The sequence below is a fragment of the Mus musculus genome, chromosome 14, assembly GCF_000001635.26.
Source record: "Mus musculus strain C57BL/6J chromosome 14, GRCm38.p6 C57BL/6J".
Lineage (NCBI taxonomy): Eukaryota > Metazoa > Chordata > Mammalia > Rodentia > Muridae > Mus > Mus musculus.
The window spans coordinates 38,497,601-38,520,084 of NC_000080.6; the positions used below are offsets into that span (position 1 = coordinate 38,497,601).

Genomic DNA, 22,484 nt, shown 5'->3' on the forward strand with positions numbered 1-22,484 from the left:
CAGGATGGAAGGTGGTACTTCCTTCTGAACTCAGACAAGGTTAGCATAGTCGGATCTGCCTTTTTTTTTTTTTTTTTTTTGGCAAAACAGTGTGACTTTTTTTTTTTAATTTTTTTTATTACATATTTTCCTCAATTACATTTCCAATGCTATCCCAAAGCCTCCAACACCCCCACCTCCCCTACCCACGCATTCCCATTTTTTGGCCCTGGCGTTCCCCTGTACTGGGGCATATAAAGTTTGCCTGTCCAGTGGGCCTCTCTTTCCAGTGATGGCCGACTAGGCCATCTTTATACGTATGCAGCTAGAGACAAGAGCTCCGGGGTACTGGTTAGTTCATAATGTTGTTCCACCTATAGGGTTGCAGATCCCTTTAGCTCCTTGGGTACTTTCTCTAGCTCCTCCATTGGGGGCCCTGTGATCCATCCAATAGTTGACTGTGAGCATCCACTTCTGTGTTTGTTAGGCCCCGGCCTAGTCTCACAAGAGACGGCTATATCACGGTCCTTGCACCAAATGCTTGCTAGTGTATGCAATGGTGTCATCATTTGGAGGCTAATTATGGGATGGATCCCTGGATATGGCAGTCTCTTGATGGTCCATCCTTTTGTCTCAGTTCCAAACTTTGTCTCTGTAACTCCTTCCATGGGTGATTGTTTCCAAGTCCCTTTCGGATCTGCCTTCTTGACCAGCCATGTCAAAAAGCATCTGTCACATACGTGGTTATTCAGTTCAATCAACTTGACACTTCCACAAACCCCTTTCCCTTCATGCCCTTTATTCACTTTCTTTCTTCCTTTTATTTTTCTTTCTGTTCCTACTTTTCTTTATCTCCACACTACAGAAATCTTATTATTTTCTCTAAGGAAAAAAAATTGCCTTAATTACTACAATGTGATGAAGACATCCACTCCATTGTGTTCTTTTCCCCCATGGTTTCTTAGGTTCATGAAACATCGTTCTTTAGATAAGTAAATTTTAAAAGGTTATCCACATTCCCTGTCTTTCTAGGTTTCACAAATTTACAGAAGCATCACAAAGGGTTTGAAAACCTTCAGGAGAAAAATAGAATACCGTATCCTAACATGTTCTTTTCAAAAGACCTGTGTGTGTGTGTGTGTGTGTGTGTAAGCCATGAAAGTACTCCCAGCCTAATAATGGAGTTAGGATCCACTAGATCCATCATAATTCAAAAATACTGCATGTTGAATTACATTTGAAATAGCTATAATATACAAAATATTATTGATGTTAACATTTTAAATGTGTTTAGGAAACACCACTCTCTGTCCTGTAAAAATAGAACAAAAATAAAATTAAACCTAAATGGGTTTCATTAATTGGTTTATAAATCTCTCCAAGCACTGAAGTGACAATCTGAGTGTTTGCTATACATGACTTATTATAGATAGAGCTCTGGCCTGGCATAATGCCCACCTTTGATGGTTTTCCCAATACTCTGATTAGCTGAACCATCATAAGATTACTAATCACGCCTACCATGAGGCGCTCTCTCTCTCTCTCTCTCTCTCTCTCTCTCTCTCTCTCTCTCTCTCTCTCCCCTCCTCCTCCTCCTCTTCCTCCTCCTCTTCTTATTCCTCTGTTTCTCCCCATCCCTTTTCCCAGGTCTTTAACCTAATTTCTAAATTAAAGTTCATAAAGAATTAGATATAAAAGGAGTGACCATTTTTAAATTTTTCTTAAAAAATTATTTCCTTGTAACAATCTAAACATTTTTGCTTCTCTTACTTTCTCAAATTTTATTGTACATTCTAAATCTTTGGAATAGACTTTGAAGTTATGAAGACATGCACCCATATATGTATTTGGTGTGTTAGTATAATCTGTTTGGAAATCTTTAAATTCTTGGATTCTTTTGTGTAAGATTTGACAATTCTAAAATCCAATATTATCTGTTATAAATTAAGTATTTCTAGCTGAAGAAGAAAGTCATCTATTACAAAAATATAATATCCTAATGACAATTAACCTATGTGCTTATTTCTGCCATTTTAAAAAGTGTTTCTCTAGAAGCTACTGGAAGTCTTACTCCTAAATGATCTTAATTATTCAAAGGTAACTCATTATCTCAAATTTCCTATCATAAACATGATAAAATTCATGTTTTACCATATACCACAAACTGTTGAATTCACTACCTCCAAAGTAAATACCAATGGATTTGTATAGCAGCTTTGTGGAAAATAGCACATTGATACACTAGGAAAAATCTTTTTGTATTTATGTTTATGTGAAGAGCACCACATCTTTTTAAATAGTTTAAGACTTCCCATAGTATCTTCAAATAAAAGTTTATTAGTTGATCCTGGAATTTATAGGAATTTTGTCTATAAATATACATTCATTCATATTCATTTTTAACCTTGCAGAAATAATTAGAAATATACTGATATATTTAAATTTATATCTCAGTAATTAAAAAAGATTACTGTTGAATATTGGGCTAAAGCTGCCTGTAATTGATATTCTCTGGTGTATGATATTTGCTTACTACAACAGTCTGCTGAACCTTTTCCCTATTGACATTCCAAGCCAGTCTCTCAAAACACATACTTGATGAGAAATGTTAATACACTACATAGTGTATGTGGATGTTTGCATACTAGAGACTCTGATGGCCAGCTAATGTGAGATAATATTCATAGAAGACATATGGCCTCCAAAGACCTAGGACTAGTTACACATACAGCATTATCATCAAAAACATTGCCAAAGGACAACCTCTTTTAGTTCCCCTGCAGCCATCATACTGGGATGTGGCCAGCAGTTAGTCATCTAGAGCACTCACTCACTCTACTACAAGATATATCTGAGCTCAAATCCTCTATCTGCTACTTTCTTGTTCTTTGGATCAGAAATTATTCCTAGGTGCTCTTCAGCTTTGACACGTATGATCACTATATAAAAGGATCTACAATATGCTTTTTTGAGACTTCAAAAGATCCTACAACGTTTCTGGCACACACTATTCAATATTGTTATGATAATTTAACAAAGTTGATTGTTCAGGAAGTTGAACATAGCAAATAGTGTCTGAGAACTATACCCTTCGTCTACATTCCCTCTGAAAACACCCTATAAATAGTTTGTCCACAGATTACCAATTTATTTTGTAATAAGACAAAATTGTGTTTATAAATCAATGACAACCTTTTTGTTTCCAAATAATTCTAATTCACAGTCATTATCTAGGTAAAGAAAGATTCCCACTTCCAGATTTGTAATGAAAATTCACAAATTAAATCAAAAAGTTTAATTCACTTAACTATGAGCCTGTTGGACTTAAGGAAAACTATACAGATTCGTTTATGATATCCATTCTTAATGTCACCTGAGTAAAATTAGAATCTGGCCATTTCTCATGAGACTTTCTTTAGTGACCACTAAAATGCATGAAATATTCTGCTATAAAAATGGATAGAAAGCTACTTAACATATGACCAACTTGGAATAATAAATTTGTTAATTCTAAAATTATGTATATAAATAACATCATATAATTATAATGTATTATAACCCCATACATCTTCTAGCAGAAAACTCAATGGCTTGTTTTAAGTTAACAATAAACAATTATCTTACTATAATTTAAGATTTTAATAAAAACATGATTTTCTAAAATTCTGTGATTTGAATTTCAGAATTATTCTAGACTTTCTTCAAACACACCATATATAAATATATTATGATATACTTGAAACAAGGTCAAACAAAAAATAGAATATTCAATAAATATGAATATAAACAAATGCTGTATTTTTCATGTTATTTTTCAAATGAGAAAAAAAGACATTTGCACAAAAGATACTTCACATAATAAACTTTCCTGTGTTTTGACAAAGTTTCCAAAGGACATTACACTTGTAATTATACAAATATATTTGATTCTTTGATAATGAAATGCATCATGGCATGATCAGATAAAACTGTTGAGTAACAAATAACTCCAATAAACATAGGAAAAATGTTCTATGACTGAGCACTTGAGAAGAAATATCTTGGTGTTTTTAAGAAAATATTTTCATTATCAATGTTCCTTCAATATGTGGCCAGTTTGATATAGTTTTTGAGCAAGTATCACATATGAAGGAGTGACTGGTTTTACATAATCCAATAAAGACTTAGGCTTTCAAGGAAGTTCACATTTTCCCATATCTTAAGTAGCCACATCTTGAGACAAACTTCTTACATAGGATCCTAAAAGCTTCTGTTTTTAGCATAACATAAATAAACAAAGCTTAAGACACAAAATAAAGGAAATTATTTGTTACCAGTTTACTGTCAATTCTATAATTTTAATTTTTAAAACAAAATTCTGTATCTTATATGTATCTCTAAATTGTTGCCCTAATTGTGGCAGTTAACTTCAGCCTTTAACTGACAGTGTATTCCATATTAGTATTTATTTTTTGAATGTTTCATGGTACAAATCCCACAAATGTCATTAAGAAAAATCTATGAATATAATTAAGGAAAAATATTTCTGAATTTTGACAGTTTCACAGACAATGGATTTGACATGGATTATTACATTGTATAATTATCTCTTAAAGTTAATAAATTAACCAGAAAAGGGTTTTGGTTAATTCTTTTTAGTGAAGTTGATCTTCTCTCTCTAGCTCTAAAGCTAGACAACTGTTAGACCCAGAGAATAAACCTGAAAGAGCAAGATCAGAGTAATGTAGAAGCAGTAAGAAGTCATATAAATTTCCACTGTGGCACCATTAATGCTACTTATCCATTTGGCTGCTACTCAGATGCCTCCTGTACTGGGATCCTGTCCTAATGCTTTCCACGTGCACTTAATAGCTTCTTCATTTCTTCCTCTTGTTGGGTTTTTCCCATAACAATTTATAGCACTGATTAGTTTTAATTCTTTTCAATCCTAGGGCACTTTGGTGTTCAAAGATTGAAATATATATCTGTACCTTCAATATATCTGGCATGTAGTAACTGAGAAAAGTATGTGAAGATTAAATAGTAGCAGGAGGCTTTAGGCATATGGTTTGGAGCCTAGTGTAAAATAGGAATTTTTAGTAGCTCTTTGAAGATTTTAATTTGTGAACCTGATCATCAGGAACACATCTATGCCTACTCTTTGGGAATTTTAAATCTTGGTGAAAACACATGCACTAAAACATGTGCTTGTATTATTTTGTGAAATGCATTGTACCTCAAGTAAAAAAGGAAATTAATATTATTCAAATCCAGATGGGAGAGTTTAGAAAGAAGGTATCCTAGGACTCAGTAAAACAAGATTAGACATTACCATGTTAAATTTTCCTAGTATGCAAGGCTGTTTTAACGATTGAAAAGTAATTAATGTAATCTTTCATTTCAATTCCATGATCATAGCTATAGATTGAGAAAGAGTACTTGCAAAGATCATTGTAGTTAGAAACTCTAGGAAGAGTAGGAATTGAGAAGACATCATCAACTTCAGCAAGCATATTTATAAATATCCCATATTTAATACTAAATGATAAGGAACTCAATCTTTTCACTATATCAGAAAAAAAAGTTAGCATTTCCCTCTTATAGACTTTTCAGTATGATACTGCCAGTCCTGATGATCAAATAAAACAAGGAGCTAAAACTATGTAAATTAGAAAGGAAGAAGAAATCTCTCTCTCTCTCTCTCTCTCTCTCTATCTCTTTCTCTCTCTGCTTTAATACATAAGTGTAAAACAATATAGGAACATCAAGAGCAATAAAATTTTTGAGGAACTATTAAATGATTATAACTATGCACTAGATATTTAATGAACAAAAGGTAACCATTGCCCTAAGTACCAATAATGAACAAGTAGAATTAGAAATTAAACTCATAAACACACACACACACACACAAAACTATAGTTGTGTTATCGTTTCTGCAAAGTAAAGTGCTTAGGGATAAGTTTCCAAACACATATAAAAGGCTATATGAAAAAACAAAGAATCCTGAAAAATAATCTAATGACTAAAAAGCAAATTCGTAACTATTTATGGGAAGAAGCAATGTTGTTAAGAAACCAAACTTTCCTAACTTTGCCTGTATAATCAATATAATCCATGTACAAACCTTCATGAGTCATATTTTCACTCTTTGTAAACCGATTCAAAAGATAAGAGGAAATGAAAAACAAAATTTAACATGTTCAGTTCTGAAGAACAAAATAATAATAATGATAATAATAATAATAACAATAGAAAGGCTGACACTGCCTGTCTTCAAGATTTCTTCAAAAGCTATAGTAATCAAGAGAGTGAGGTACTAACAAGAGAATTATAGATAGCTAAATAGAACAGAGGAGTCTGTCCAGATTGATATACAGAGATATAATCAACTGAGAGAAGATACCATATGCAACAAGTGATGCTCAAACAGCTGTCTATCTCATGCAACCAAAATAAATGTGGATAGGTTTATCTCAGTCTTCAAAAAAATTCAAAATAAATCATAACACCACTAGAAAATTACCTAGTATGACATTAGGGGTCAATGACGTATTAGACAAAACACTAAAAGGTAAGTAATGCAAAAGAAAGAATTAAATAACTATCACAATTCACTAAAATTATATTTTTTTGTCCATGAAGAGTATTGCCAAGACAATAAATAAAGAGAATCTATTTCTTGACAGAAAGCAATTTCAAAAGATGTAGCTGTGAAACAATACTTCTAAAGTATAAAAAAAAATTCTAAAATTCTACATTAAGAAAAACAGCCAAAATTCTACAGAAGATACTGACCTACAACTCACCAAAGATTTGCAGATGGCAAATTAGCATAGTGAAAAATATGTTCCACATTAGATGCCAGGAACAGGTAAGTGGAAAGTGTGTGAAGGCACTAAATGTGTATTTGCATGGGTAAGTCAAGAATGCTGACAGTACTGAAGTCCTGGCAAGGATGAGGAGCAACAATATTGTTCCTGCATTTCTAACTGAAATACAGTGTTGAGTAGACACTGTAGAAGACAGCAAAAACAATTTCTTATAAAACAATGTATATACATATGATTTAACAGAAATAAAACACACACACACACACACACACACACACACACACATGAGTGTTTATCATGAAGACATAGTGAGAATTGTCAAATCTTGGGAACAAGCAGACGAATTTTTCAAGGTTAATTAAATAATCAACCTGTGTGAGATCTGGATAATAATAGTACCAAGAATATTACACAGCAATAAAAAGGACACTTTCTGTAAAATCCAGGAAAGATAGGAGAGTATTGATGTCTCTTGACAGTGTACTTCACATCACATACGTCTAATGTTCCTGAGCTACCATAACAAGGAAAAGACATTAAAGCCCAGCAAACATTATGATGAGCCTGGGGAATCCCGCAGAAGGGCTGAAGAATAGTAGGAGTCAGAGTGGTCAAGGACACCTTAAGAAAAGCCATAGCTTCAACTAACCTGGATTCCTAGAGACGCACAGAGACTAAAGCTACAACCAGGGTGGACGCATGGGACTGACCTAGGCCCTCTGCACATGTTACAGTTGCTTAGCTTGGTCTTATGGGACTTATGGAAGCAGGAGCTGTCTCTGACTCGTTTTGACTGCTTTTGGGACATTTTAGTCCTAGTCTTACTGCAATTTGATATGCTGTGTCTGGTTCATATCCCTGGGAGGTTTGCCCTTTTCTGAAGAGAAATGGAAGTGTGAGTGCTGGGCTGAAGAAGAAGGGAAGTGTGTGGGTGTAGGTAGGGGGGCAGGGAGGAGAGGAGGGAGGGAAAACTGTCATCAGGATGAAAAAAAGACACAGAAACTTATTGCCCTATGAAAATATTATACTCCAACTTCATGACATTCTGGGAAAGGCAAAACAAAATTTCATGATTGACAAGTGTTGAGGGAAGGAAAGGCATATGTGGGATGATTCAGAGCAGCAAATCTTTTATGCTAATGTTAATAGTGTATAAACATCATTTATGCAGAAGTATGTGAGGGCACTGTCGTGAAAATCATTGACTTATGGTGAAAAGTGCGTGTAGGACTTTTTACAAGAGACAACACAAGAACCTCTCTGGTGGGAAAAACAGCTGGGAGGCTGTGCACATGTGAGACATATACAGGATGTCTCTGAGTATTCTAGCATATTTTGCTGTGAACTTAAGAGCTCTGTAAATGTAAATTCCATTTAAACAACTCTTCCACCCCATATACACACATGCAAACAAAGTTAGCATAAATATATAATCTGCCCCCCAATGGACCATAAAAAAGTTTATATACACATTGGGTACACCTTTGCTTTCCATATGAATTTTGATTTAGTAATTTCATTGCATCATCCTCAATGGAAAACATTTTGTCCACATCAATTCTGAAATCACAGATTAAATTCAAGGTATTTATTTGCAAAATCAGAAACATTATTTTACATATTTAGATTCAACCAAGTGTGTAAGTGGACATGTAACATAATTGAAACAGCATATTCACTAATTCTATAAACCCATCCCTGCTCTGAACTATCATCTACAGCTGTCACCATCTATCTGCATATAAGACATTTCTCATAGCTCCAGCTTAATGATCAATGCCTTCCCTTCAAGGCAATATATATTTCAGGAATCAAATAATCAGACATTGAAAACTCATTTTCTATAAGACTTTAGACCTATGATTTTACTTTTACAAGTCTTGCTATACCCTTAAGCTTGAGTGTCATATAGATGAACTACACCCTAACCTATTATTTTACTTGGATCATGAATGACACTTCATCTAATGAGTTCTCAAGTAGACCTTTCAAGATACATTTTAGTTCCACTGTGCTATATACATTTCAGCAATGCTACTGGCCTCTTGATATGATGGAGTCTGGTCTATTTCTCCCAACAAAGAAGATTAGCAGTTCATAAAGCAATTTTGTTTGTGACCTTGCCACTTTGCTTGCAGCATCTAAAAGGCTCCAGCCCCACCACCATCTGAGTGGTGATTCCTATGTCTCCGGGTGTTCTGTTCAATAGCCATAGACTATCCAGCCTCAGACCCTACAATCACCAGAACCCAGTGAAGAAAATTTCTTTAGCAATCAGGCTTAGTGCTCATTTTTCTCAATATGACTTTGTGGGTAAAGCCCATGCAACTATACCTATACCTGTCTGCCATTAAAGAATGAGGAGTGCTCACTGCTTACTCTTCTCTCTATCATATTCACCACCACACAGACCATGTTCATTGCTTTCTGTAGCTTGTGGCCCATGGATATGTGTTAGTCTCTTCCTCCTCTAAAATTTCTCAGTCAAATCTTTCAGCAGCCTTTGCCATTGACAGTCTCTTTGATTCCATTTTCTCCTACTGAAGCTAAAACAGAAATCTTACATGAATAGTTGAAATCTCCTTTTCCATTTAAACAAACAAACAAAAAACTACTTTAATTTTGTTTGCAACACTGTGTATCTATACCCCTGGCTCCTAAAGAACTCTTTCTCTTGTAAAATTTCTGACTCTTTTCATACTTCAGGCTTTTTACTATGGTATTAAATACTAAAACTGTCTGTCTGTCTGTCTGTCTGTCTGTCTGTTTGTTTGTTTTTACAGAGTCTAGGATTGTATTTGCTAGTCACAGTTGAGGAATGATAGAGTTATTTGATTAGTTTTAGGAAAAAAAAAACTATTAAGGTACTAGTGGTATCAGCCATTTCAGACCAAGTCTCTTAAGTAAAAATGAGCATGTTCCTTGTATCCATATGCTAGAGGCAGATGACAAGGTAAACTGAGGAGATATTGAAGCCAGAGGGAAGAACCAGCCTGGGTCAACTAACCATGACATACGTGAAAAGCAAGTCATTTGCTGACCAGAGCCACTTGTCCTGGGCAAGAAGATTAATACCTGGCAATATGCTGCTTCTTTTTTTAGACTGAGGAATTATTTTTGTATCAGTTTTATTTATAAATAATAAGTTCTTTCCCATTGCCCACAGACTTTTGAATATAATAACCATTTTCTATCTCAATTCTAAAACCCTAGTTTTACCTTGAGCAACCGTAATGTCTTCTTATACAACAGATCCAAAACCATATCCTCTCAAACCTTGATCTCCACATGGATTTGTTTGCTTCTCTCTCTCTGCCTACCCTCATAAGTTTTGAAATTTTTACTTTCTCCTAACTTCTTCTCATAATCATTATCTATCAGTACCCAAGGGAGTTATCTTACTCATGGTACAAATTTGTGGAAGCACTTCAATTATGAGTATTATTTGACTTCATCTTAACTTAGTTTCACACTCACCACACATTTCATGGTTGAATGGAAACCTCAGTTGAGTTTCATTGCCCTTCTTGTGTTTTAACTTGGTTGACCTATCAGTGTCTCAAACATGCATAAGCTGAGCTGTCTTCCTTCTCCATGATGAAAGAGCCATATAGCAAACTACTTATGAGCAAGGTCATGAAACAGGGAAGAGAAATTCTGAATCAAAAATGGGGCCATTAATCTATAATCCGCATACTATCACCAATAAAACCAACTTGTCATCTTCTCTCAAATAGAGTATACCAAACTGACATTTCTGTATCTAATCTCATAAACATCTCCAATGAATGTTCTCCACTGTCAGCATGTTTTCAGTAACAGCCTACCCACTATCTAAGAACACGGACAGTGAAATTTGCAGTCATCCTTTAGAGTCTTCTACTGAAGCTTTCCTCATTACTTTATTTCAAATATATGTTGATATTCCATTCAAAACACTTACTAGCTTATCTACATATTTCTTACATCTCACAAATCCAAGCTGATATCATTTTGCCTGAAGAGAATTAAAATGCTTTGCCTTTGCCTAGCTTATCTCTAGTAATCTGCCTCCAGTTTTGTTGTTGTTGTTGTTGTTTGTTTGTTTGTTTGTTTGTTTGTTTGTTTTGTGACTGAGACTGGATAAGCATGGTCTGAATGAACGGGCAAGTAGACAAATGAGTGCAAGTAAGTTTCTCTAAATTCTCACAACCACAAACACATATGAAGCAAAAATTTATATCTACTTTAAGGAAACAAAAACTGGAGTTAAAGATACAAATGGGCATAATTTGAAGAATCAATACGCAAATGTGGATTTTTCTCAGTTTCTCTAACTCTTTACTACTAAGTATCTTCCCATACTGAACTTCATAGCAAACATTTTATTTAACTTGCAATACACTCAAAATTATCTCCAATTTTAATACAATTGCCTATGAATATAGAAAGCAAATTTCCATGAAGACTTTCGAATATTTTCAAGAATGTGTCATAAATTAACGTACTTTACAATCAATTAACAATATTTTAAAATAAGTTATTTTAATTTTGTTAATGGAAATGGGTTCATGCTTACAATAGAAATAAGTGCTGGTGTTAATGAATACCAACAGAGTCAAGTTGTAAGAGGAAAAGGGATTTTAGCAGAAATCAGTGATACAGAATTTTAAAGAGTTGTTGTCTACCACAAATGTGTTCTATTAAGAAATACTGTTCTAGAGGCCCAGCCTGTTTTTTGCAGAATTTCAGATATGCTGATCATCACACCCCCTACTGGATATGTAATTGAGGTTTTTACTTTGAGCTGTTATCTTGCGCAAAATGTTCTAAAGGATTTTTTAACAGTTAGTCAGACCTAATGAAGCATTTTTATTATAATCAGATGGAGAAGGAGAACAATATGTACAGTAACGAAGTGATCTCAGAATGTTTAAGGAACAAATTGTTTTGTCTTACCCATGAATTCAATCCCCAAGTGGTCTGCTACATCCAAGTCAGCATGAAAAAAGGAAACAGAAAGGGACCTGGGTTAGAAAAAATCCAAACAAGAATATCAATGCTTGTAAGGCCATCCTTCTAAGGCACAGAGAATGTCTCTATTTTAGTTATGTTAGCTTAATAGATGAAACCTGTAGACCGCCAACATTAACAGCTCTTGGTATTCCACTTAACATTTATTTTCACAAACCTTATAAACTATTACTTGGCCTTTTAGTGGAATAAAAATGCATAAATAGAAAAATATACTAAATAAAATTTTAAGTGAGGGAGTGATCAAAGATTTTCTAGTAAAATAATTTTCATAATCCATGATATTCTTTGTAGATTCTTTGTAGATTAAGGCTTTATTCAACATGAATTTATATGTACTTTTATATTAGTAAAAATGACAAACCCCAGCCAGGCTATGAAAGCCTATAATAGTGTGTGCTTCACTTCAAGAAATTGATGATTCTTCCTTGGATGAGTTATATGAGACATTTGTGCATTGGGAAAACCAAACACCATACATAAGTCACAAAATCTTGGGTAGATTGAAGACACAAATCCACTGTACCTGACCCATAAGCCCTGTGACTGCTTGACTAAATAGCTCAACCAGGCAAAAGCAAATGGCAAAGCTATCACCATTTGTCCTGTGTGCCCACAGACACAGCCAGTCTTGAACAACTGGTCTCTCCATGGCCAGCATAGTATCAATCTGTGCTTGGCTTATTTATTTAAATAGAGTGTTGCTTCTTTCAGTTGTTTAATCCTGTCCTCACTCAAGATGTAAATTCAACATTACCTAATAATGTTTTTGTTTGCACAAGTATTAGTCTGGAGTAAGGGGAAGTGGGGCCAAAAGGTGACTGCTGAAACTGGATTTGTTTCCAAATTAATTACTGGCCTCCTTTTAGGGGTGCCCTGCTTAGAAAAAAAAATTTCCATTTAGAAAACATGCAAAACTACACATAACAATTAGTGCACATGTGCACACACATACAAGCACACACACACATGCATAACCCCCATTCCTACCCTCCCACACACACACAGCGAGAGAGAAAACAGTTTTGGCACTTTAGTCATTTTATATACTTAATTCATTTGTCCTAAGTTCATGAATTTTACTTCCACCTCTACCTCCACATCCACCAACACGACCACCACCACTACCATCACAACCAGTGCTTTTAGGGCTCTTCCATCATATTAGTCAGAAGCTATGTATTTTAATCTCCCTCCGCTCAGGTACAAGCAACCTCATCATTCTGAGTCAGTTCGGCTTGCCTACAGTTCACTTGAAGTGACAAAAATTTATGTAAATTACAAAATGTCTACTTTTACTAAGAAAAATGGCAACAGTGTTTCTAGAACACAGATTTATCCCTTTCTCCTCACAGCAATTTTTCACTGATTGCACTGTGTTGATATATACCTTCTTCAATCCCTGGTGAAAAGACAGTTTCTTGTTTTCATGAATTCAATCATCATCAGTAGAAGACCACCTAGTAAAATCTCTGGCCATTTCCTTTTAGTAAGTGCTATATGAAAAAACACGCAATGACAGGAGAATCAAGAGGCAAAGATATTGCTCCTAGGCAGGATGAACATTTCTATGCAAAAGAATGAGATTTATGACCAGTGGACAAATCCATGCTCACTATCTTCTGCAAATAAGAAGTCTCTGACTGTGCTCTGAAAAGATGTACAAGATACTGGATATACAGAATTCAAAAGTAAGGTCTGAGTGAGATTAGCAATCATGAATATAATTAAAACCCTGATGCAATACTTCATTTACTTAAGGACAGGAACAAAAGAAAATCAAGAGACAGCAATGTTTAGATATCAGGAAGCAGAGACTCTCAAGTGGACCACAGATATGCACAGGCTTAACCCTGAAGTAAGAAGGATCCTAGCCTAAATTTGGTTGAAAAAGAGCTTTCTGATAAAGTCTACATAAATCAACATTAACCTCCAAGGCTGTTTTGCTGGCCTATACTTAACTGCTTGCCAGCCTCCATTCTGCCACAGCCTATGGTGATCTACCTATGTCTGTGACAAGGGTTATAGACAACCCTTCTTGAGTAGACCGAGCTAGGAAGTAAGCAGTGTGTTGATACATTGAAAGTCAGGCTGTACACTTTACAATCACAAGTTTCTGGCCAGCATCATAGACAAATAACACAACTACAAATTATTCAAATACTGAAAAATATAAATAAGAACATCTATTTAAAGAAATCCCTGTTAGTGTAAAACTTATTGGACTTTCCAGCAAAGTTCTATGTCTTTGGTTATTGAAGGTAAACTGCTTACTATTTTTTATGATAGCCTCTTCATGGAAACTGACAAGACTGAATATACGAATAAAAAGATTAATTCTTATTTAAAAATATGTAGCTCCTGTTCTTTTACAACCCCCACCACCCATATCACTACGACATACACTGCTGAATTAAAAATTCTAAACACTGGGATCACTATTTATCAGTTTGAAGTCACTGACAGGCTTTGGTTCACACAGAAGGATCAATGAAAAGCCATGAAAAGTGCATGACAGAAAAGCAATTAATTTTGTTATTTCAGTCATACACAGAACATAAACCATACTATTTCTCAGAAGACTGTGTTGATTATTTCTCAAGGTAAAAAGCCTGCCTGAAGATGTTGAGGCCTGCAGGAAAACATCAAGAGGAACAGAGTGAGAATTAGTCAATTAATAGTTCACTTATTTATTCCCTCAAACCGCTGAGTACCAAGAACTGCTCAGATCTTAGGATGAACTAAGAGGCACAGGACTCAAGTCAAAGCGATTGGATTTCCCCTGAAGCATACATGGCTATGTACAATTTACATATTTTTAACATCTCAATCAACTTGTTTTAGAACATTCATCCCCTTATCATTGTGGGAAAGTGTTCAACTTTTACCCAGTACTCAATGCTCACGAGATGATATAAAGATGGGATGAGCTTATAACCTGGCAAGCATGCCCACTATAAAAGACATACACAAAGGATGAAGCAAATTTCCCCAATCATATGGGCTACAAGCAAGTACAACTGTACAACTGCAGTTGAGCCCAGATAGCCTTACTCTTAGCATTCATTTATCTAATTTATAAATGTCTTTCCTCTAAAGAGATAACTAACTTTTTGCAATGTCATGAGGAAATGAGATCTTTGGGGATGAATTATTTAATCCACTTAAAAAGAGTAAGTTGTTTTTAAGCTCCCTCAAGCAGTCTTGAGCACCCTCCAGCACCCCTTACTTACTGCTTTCCCATTATTTACTGATGGCAGGCCAAAGATGAATTGAGTGATGGGGTATAAAGAAAAACAACTGTTTCTTGTCACCAAGGAGTCAAACTAGGACTGTTAATATTTCCTCCTTAGTTACCAGAAAAAAAAATCTGTAAGATGAAGTTGATTTGGTTATTTTTATAGATAGCAGATGCTAACAAACTTGTGTTTGAAAATCTGCCAAAAATTAAACTAAATAAACTTAAACTTGGAGTAATATTTAGCAGATGACAGCAACTCTTCCCATAGACCTGAACGATTTCAGTGACTTTAGGAACAAATAAGTGTTAGGAAGACATTCTGTCAGGTCAGATGTACTGGACAACTTGTCAAATTTAGCCCTCTCTTTTCACTAAAGTTATTTATTCTTAGTATGTAACATGGTGTATTTATTAAAAGGCACTAAGGTAATAACACAGAAAATTCAAAATATTCACTGTATTCCTTTCTTTACATATTACCATTTTTATCTGGGACAAATACTGAAAATACAAGGCACTGCTAATAACAACACTCATTGTGAGGCAGAGATATGAATTTATAACCAATTTAATTGAAATTCAAGGTCAAGATCCTTGAAACCACTTCAAATATGAGCAGGGATAGCAGGATGCCTCAGCAGGTGTCTTGGTTTCCTTTCATAGCACTATACATGATAGAAATACCATGACAAGATCAACTGAAGAGAGAAAGGGTTTGCTCAGCACACACTTCCATGCTATACATGATAGAAATACCATGACAAGATCAACTGAAGAGAGAAAGGGTTTGCTCAGCACACACTTCCATGCTACAGTTCATCATGGTCAGAGGGTTTGGCATCATCCACCTTGAAAGAACTGGTCACAATCATTCACAGTCAAGAACAAAGAGAATGGATTAGTGATTAACTCCTTTTCTCCCCACATGTAATTCAGTATTGCCAGGGAGTGGTACCAACCACTGTGAACTGCCTTCAATTTATACATTATCCTCCCCCAAGACAGGGCAACAGGCCAACTCAGTCCAACAATTCACCTTAACACCCACTTCCATGGTAATTATAGATGGTGTCAAATTGATAAAAATAAAAAATAAAAAATCAACAACTAGCAATCAAAGTGAGTAAAGATGCTTTCTGTGTAACCTAAAGGCTTGACTTTGATCTACAGAAACAACATGGAAGAAGACTGAACATAGTCCTGCAAGTGTTTCTCTGATCTCAACATGTACCTACACACATACACCTATGTAAACACACTGCATACAGTAAATAAGTGTAAAAAAAAAAAACTCCCTTGAACAATCAAAACCTATTGTGATAAGCTGATATATCTAGCACAGCTGCCTAAACTAACATGCTGAACAAAGGAAACACAGTTCTTGACTTAGTTCCAATCACCAGATAAATGGGACACTGTGTTGCCTAAGCTAGGATAAGGAATTCCGTGTGGTGTAACACAGTGACACAGCAACAGTAACTCTGTCAGCCTCAGTGCTGAACTAGAAGGATTAAATCAAGGTGCCATTATCACAGAGTATCTCTGCAGGTGCTCATTTAGACTTTTGATCCATGGAAAGTGGAGAACTTTACACAAAAATAGTGATCTGTGGTTTATATAGTTAAAACACTGGGAGCCAGTGAGATGGCTCAGCTGGTAAGTGGCACTTGTCAGCAAGCCTAATCACCTTAATTTGATCCCTAGAACACACATGGCAGAAGGGGAGAATCCACTGCTTAAGCAGTTCTATGACTTCCCTGTGCACAAGGTGATGGACAACGGTTTGCACATGAGCACGACCATCATTAGTGTTGTTCAAGTGAAACCAGAGATGTGAAATATCAAATCAGTACTTTTCTCCCATATAGGGTTCCCTTTTTTCTTCCTATGCACACGTACATGAACACACACACACACACACACACACACACACACACACACACACACACACAGAAAGAGAGAGAGAGAGAGAGAGAGAGAGAGAGAGAGAGAGAGAGAGAGAGAGAGATCAAATGTTAAAATGGGAAAACAGGTTTTAAAAAAGAAAATTGCAAAGAGGGCTCAAGGTTCCCTTGCTGCCCCACAGCAACAGCCCTAAAAGCCCCTTAGATGAGTGTGGTAGACATCGTCCCTGTGAGTGCTCTGTAGGCAGCAGTTTCGATTTTGCCAAGAAGGACTGTGTTTTCTGGGAGTGCCTATGGTTCTAGTGACCTCTGTCAGCTACTATAGGAAAATCTTGCTATGTTAGCATGGAGCAAGCCATCCAATCACTTACAAAGCATGCCCATTTCAAAGTGTTGCTTTTCATAATGCAACTGTAGTCTATCACTCCATAGGTGCCACTTCAAGATCTGTGTCAAAGAACATGTCCCTGCTGTAGTGTTTTGAATATGCATGGCTCAGGTGGCTCTGTTATGTGGTGTGGCCTCAATGGAGGAAGCAGTCATTGTGGGTGTGAGCTTTGAGAGAGCTTCCTCCTAGCTGCCTGAGGATACCAGTTTTCTCCAGTTTTCCATCAGAACAAGACATAAAACTCTCAACTCCTCCAATGCCATGCCTGCCTGGATGCTACCAGGCTTCCTGCTTTGATGGGAATGGACTGAACCTCTGATCCTATAAGCCTGCCCCAATTAAATGATGTAATTTGTAAGAGTTGCCTTTGCTTTGGTCATGGTGTCTCTTCACAGCATGGAAATTCTAAGTCACCTGGTGACACTCCACGAAGAAAGAGTCCATTGTAAAATAAAAGACAAAATGACATTTGTGAAGGTTATAAGTGAAATCCTGAGTATTTGCTAACCCTCTATGTCTTGTTTCCTCAGTCTCTAGGAGTTCCTAAAATCAGTTAGGATGCTCTGGTTTCTTATGATGCAATAGTAGCTCATGTATTCTCCGTGTTCCCAGATGAGATTATAGGCAAGATGAAAGATGTCATTTGCTAAAGCAGTGCCAGCCTTGTCCCTGTTTCATGCAGCAAGGTAGGCAAACTAGAAAAGAAGGAGTTGGCATCAGGGGATTCCGATTAAGGACGAAAGCAGGGGGCAGAGAGTTCAAGCAACACATCTCCAGCTGCTTCTGTCTGGAAAGTAATATGTGAAATTTGCTGATTACACACATCATTCATAAAGTCAAGGGGTCACAACACAGGTGAACGGTGAACTATGTTTGCCAAAGGCTGCCAGAGCATAGAGCTATGTCATTAGGGGAAAGTGACTCTAAGTAGTCATTGAGAGAAAGTGGTAGCAGGTGTCAGAGTGACAAGCAGACCTGATTCCCTTGTCAGGTCCTATAGCATCAGGGGTTAGTGGTGGTGGTGGTGGACAAGGACAAACAGGAATCTGTCAAAGGGAGGAATATAACCCTGCAACGGGGAAATCAAGGGAGTCTTTGCCTAGGAGCTCTGTTCAGCCCTGTCACCTGGCCCTAAAGGGAAAGGCAGATTATCACATTGTCCCATTCTAGCTATTTAGTGGAAGCTTTAGGATGTTAATGCAGGTCAGATTGCAATCTAAAGCCTTCCTTTGTTACCTCAGCAAGCCTACAGTTTTAATTTTCATCAGCACTTTTGCATAGAATTTACACATGAACATAAATAATCGCAAATAAATATAAAATAATATTGGTGCAACAAATAGAAACCATGACTACTGACAATTGCTAAGTTTTATTCTATCTTTTCTAGTTCCTCTTTTACATTTGCAAAATAAGCAAAGCATCGAGTATACACATCACCCTGTATCATAAGCTGAGAAGACTATCTGTGGTTGTATCAGCTCAGGAAGCACAGTCCTCTCTCACCGCCACTACCCTGGGACCAACGGCATTTTCCACTGTTGAGAAGAGGCCATGACACCATTACTGTAGCCAGCATCCCCACAGACAGGCCATCAATCACCAAGAAAGCAAAGGCACTCTCCAGAAAAGCACAGCGCCCCATTTCCCTTTCTTGGGGCCTCATTACAAAGTGTGACCTCTTTATTTTCCTTTAAAAAAAAACTCTATTGTTGAATCGCATTGAACATAGACATCTCTGTTTCACAGTTTTATAAGCAAAATAAGACTATTCATTTGTGCTAATGAAGAAGCAGCTGGACTGGAGATCAGGCCACATATTCATGCAGCTCACACTCAAGATAAGCATTCTGCTTCACAGAATACAATTACAAAACAGGGCTTCAAGTGCTAGTGAGGTCCTCAGTGGGTAAAGACACTTGCCATCAGACCTGATCTGAATTCAATCCCTGGAAAGAAGGAGAAAACCAACTGCCATAAATTGTATATGTAGGTGAGCACAGGCAGACATGTAGATACATAGACATACTCTCTCTATCTATCTATCTATCTATCTATCTATCTATCTATCTATATATATATATATATATATACACACACACATACACATAAACATATATAGTTTAGTTCCCAGTAAGAAAGCCAAAGGAAAGATTCAAAGATTAACCTTGACTAAGCTGTTTGTATGGTTTTCATGGGGCAGGATTTTATAGCATTAAGTATAACCATAACCAAATTCCCATTTTCCCTCTTATGAGACAGGATGATACTATGACAGGCTTCAAATTGGCAGTTCAGGAGATTAGGCCTAAAAACCAGGCTTTAAGCAACTAGTTAGAAACTGCCCCACCACCTGGCCTGAAGCAAGGACAATGGGTTAGCAACACTTTCCAGCCCTCACATCCTGAAAAATAGTTCTGGAATGCCCTTAAGAGATAGAGCCTCCTAGCCAGGCATGGTGGTGCAGGCCTTTAATCCCAGCACTTGGGAGGCAGAGGCAGGCAGATTTCTGAGTTCGAGGCCAGCCTGTTCTACAGAGTGAGTTCCAGGACAGCCATGGCTACACAGAGAAACCCTGTCTTGAAACAAACAAACAAACACCTCCCCCCCTCAAAAAAAAAAGAGAGAGAAAGAGAGCCTCCTACCCAGGAATTCCTCAACAATAGAGTCTAATCCCCATGCCCCATAATGGTTTTGGAATGTCCTTAAGAGAAAGAGCATGATAAGGTCATTTACCCCTAGAATTCCCCTAATGCACTTTAAATCTAGCCTGTGAGCTCACTTGGTGTGGGAAGCCACAAACACCATTACAAGATGGCGCTGGTTTCTTTAAGCTGACGCCCATGAATGTGGGTAAACAACCAATGTGTGCATGTGCATAAGAGTTTTTTGCGGAGTCACTGCCTGGCCCAACGCATATTAATGAGGTGCTGGTAGCATAACCAATCAGGTATGGACACGTCACTCCTAGGCCTATATAAGCAGCGCCATTTCTGGGGCTCGGGGTCTTTCGCCTAGGCAGTCCATGCTCTCCCAATAAACGTGTTGCAGAAGGATCCTGTTGTGCCATCTACTTGCTGGCTAGTGGGGTATCTCACAACTTGGGTGTCTCTTTATCTTGGTAATAGGAGATGCCAGCATCCTGGATTTCTCCAGAATAAAACACCCTTTGTGTTTACATACAATTTGAGTCTGGCTATCATTCTTTGGAGAATCATGGACCTTTATATCTGTAATTGAAGATGTTAGTAAAACTTTCCACTGTATATAAGAACATTGCACTGAAAATTAATACTCCTTTCCTTTCGCCTATTACCTGTGATGATGTTTTGTGCTCATGTGACACATAGTTAATCAGCTAGCTTCTTGGCATGTTTTGTCAACTTTCTCCCCTCTCTATGGCAACTTCTACATATGCCATTGCTTTCTATTTCAAATTAAGAATTAGAAATTTGGCCACTGAGCCTTATTTAACAGCTGAAGCAATTAAGTTTCTGTGAAAATTTAAAGGTCACATTTGTAGATTCCTGGGTTCTCTGGGTTGAAAAGTCTCATAAATCTCAAGACTGAAGAATTCTTATGTCTTTCTTCATTATTATTTGAAAATTTGATGTATCTAAACAGTGTATCTTGATCATATTCACCCCTCAGTACTCCCATTCCCTTCTCCCAGATGCCCCATTGCATCTCTCGCCCCACCTCATGTCTTCATGTTATAATTGCTTGTTTATTTTAACCACCAAGTTCAATGAGTGTTGCTCATGTGTACACACATGTAGGGTCATACACTGGGTCATTGATAACTTTTCAGTGTCCATATTCCTAGAAAAAAATATCTTTCTTTCTGAACTGGCAATAGCTCTTCAACTAGGGATAGATTCTTGGGAAACTCTTTTTCCATGATTGAATTTTTAACTGGTTTTGTCTTGAGAATAAAGTAGTAAGGAGGAAAAGGAAGTGTGGGGGTAACCAACACTCAGGATTTATGAAGGAGCATAATGAAAGCCTACTAGTCTGTAATCTAACTGGCATGTCTTTTGAATAATGCTTATATCTTCAGCCTATCATTGAATAGTTATTTCATCAGAAAAATTTGTATGTTTATAAGTAAACTTTTGCATGTGGTCTTTAAGAATTTATCATTCAATAATGTAAATTTAAGCAAGACTTGCAATATGTCTTGTTTTGTTCTGAGTACTAAAATTTCATCATTTTATGTTAACTGAAGATACTCAGAAGATGCTATAGACATTGATAGATGCAAATATTTTATATTGATTATTTTCTCATCACTGAAAAAATTCCTGACAGAAACAATGAACGGAGGGTAATTGGTTTTGCCTTATGGTGATTCAGATCATAATGGATGGTATAATAAAGAAAATCTGTTAATATCATCATGGCATGAAGCACACAGAGGTATCTAATGTTTAAAACTACTAGCAAAGAAATGGGATCCTTGCTTTTATGAAATCCAAACTTATAGTTCTTGGGTCTTTGGAAGTGTTTTGTGGGAAGAATTTAGAAAACTCTGTAGACATGGATGAGAGGAAACAGAAGGTTCTGAAAGGGGCTTAATGTGTAATGCCAGTGGGAGTCCAAGTGCTGAAAGCAGTATGAACAGTCACAGCTGCACTCAGGAAGTCTCCAAGGTTGACCGGAGCTCTGCTGGTGACTGGACAAGAGGCAGGTTGTGTTATATTTTAGAAGGAAATCCATACACACACTGTGTTCTGAAATTTGACAGAAGCTTGGGTTTATATGAAAAGCACATGAATCAGTATGAGACTAATTGGGGGAATGTTCTCTTTGGATAAGATTCAGGGAAAGGGGGCACCTGAGCAAGATTTTTGAGGGATTTGGGGTAAAGGCCATGAGCATGTACATGTGTTGGAAGTGGATTCAGTTGTTGCATTGTGTTATAGCAGGACAGGATACCAAGCTCTACTTAGGTTGTTCTTGACAAATCTATCTCAGCCTCTGGAAGTGTGGGACTGTGATAGGAAGCTTATTTTGGTTGAATGGGGCTTGCTCCAGTGACCCAGTAGAGAACTCTATAAGGGATGGAAAAGCGTGCTACATTCCCAGAGCCAGGTGCCTGACACCACAGAGACCCCAACTCCGTAATTCTGTGACTATCAGTCATG

General features: G+C 36.7%; 1 protein-coding gene across 10 annotated transcripts in view; it reads right to left on the reverse strand.

The window, feature by feature from the left end:
* Nrg3 (neuregulin 3) overlaps positions 1 to 22,484 on the reverse strand; it is a 1,108,134-nt gene that overhangs the window by 132,499 nt on the left and 953,151 nt on the right. For 6 of the 10 annotated variants that reach the window (XM_017315911.2, XM_006518686.4, XM_006518685.4 and 3 more), the window contains exon 4: positions 11,730 to 11,756. In XM_017315911.2, the coding sequence (XP_017171400.1) occupies positions 11,730 to 11,756 (27 nt within the window). The remainder of the gene's footprint in view (positions 1 to 11,729; positions 11,757 to 22,484) is intronic. The other 4 variants (XM_006518687.4, XM_030247684.1, XM_011244987.3 and 1 more) reach the window with 1 other exon arrangement.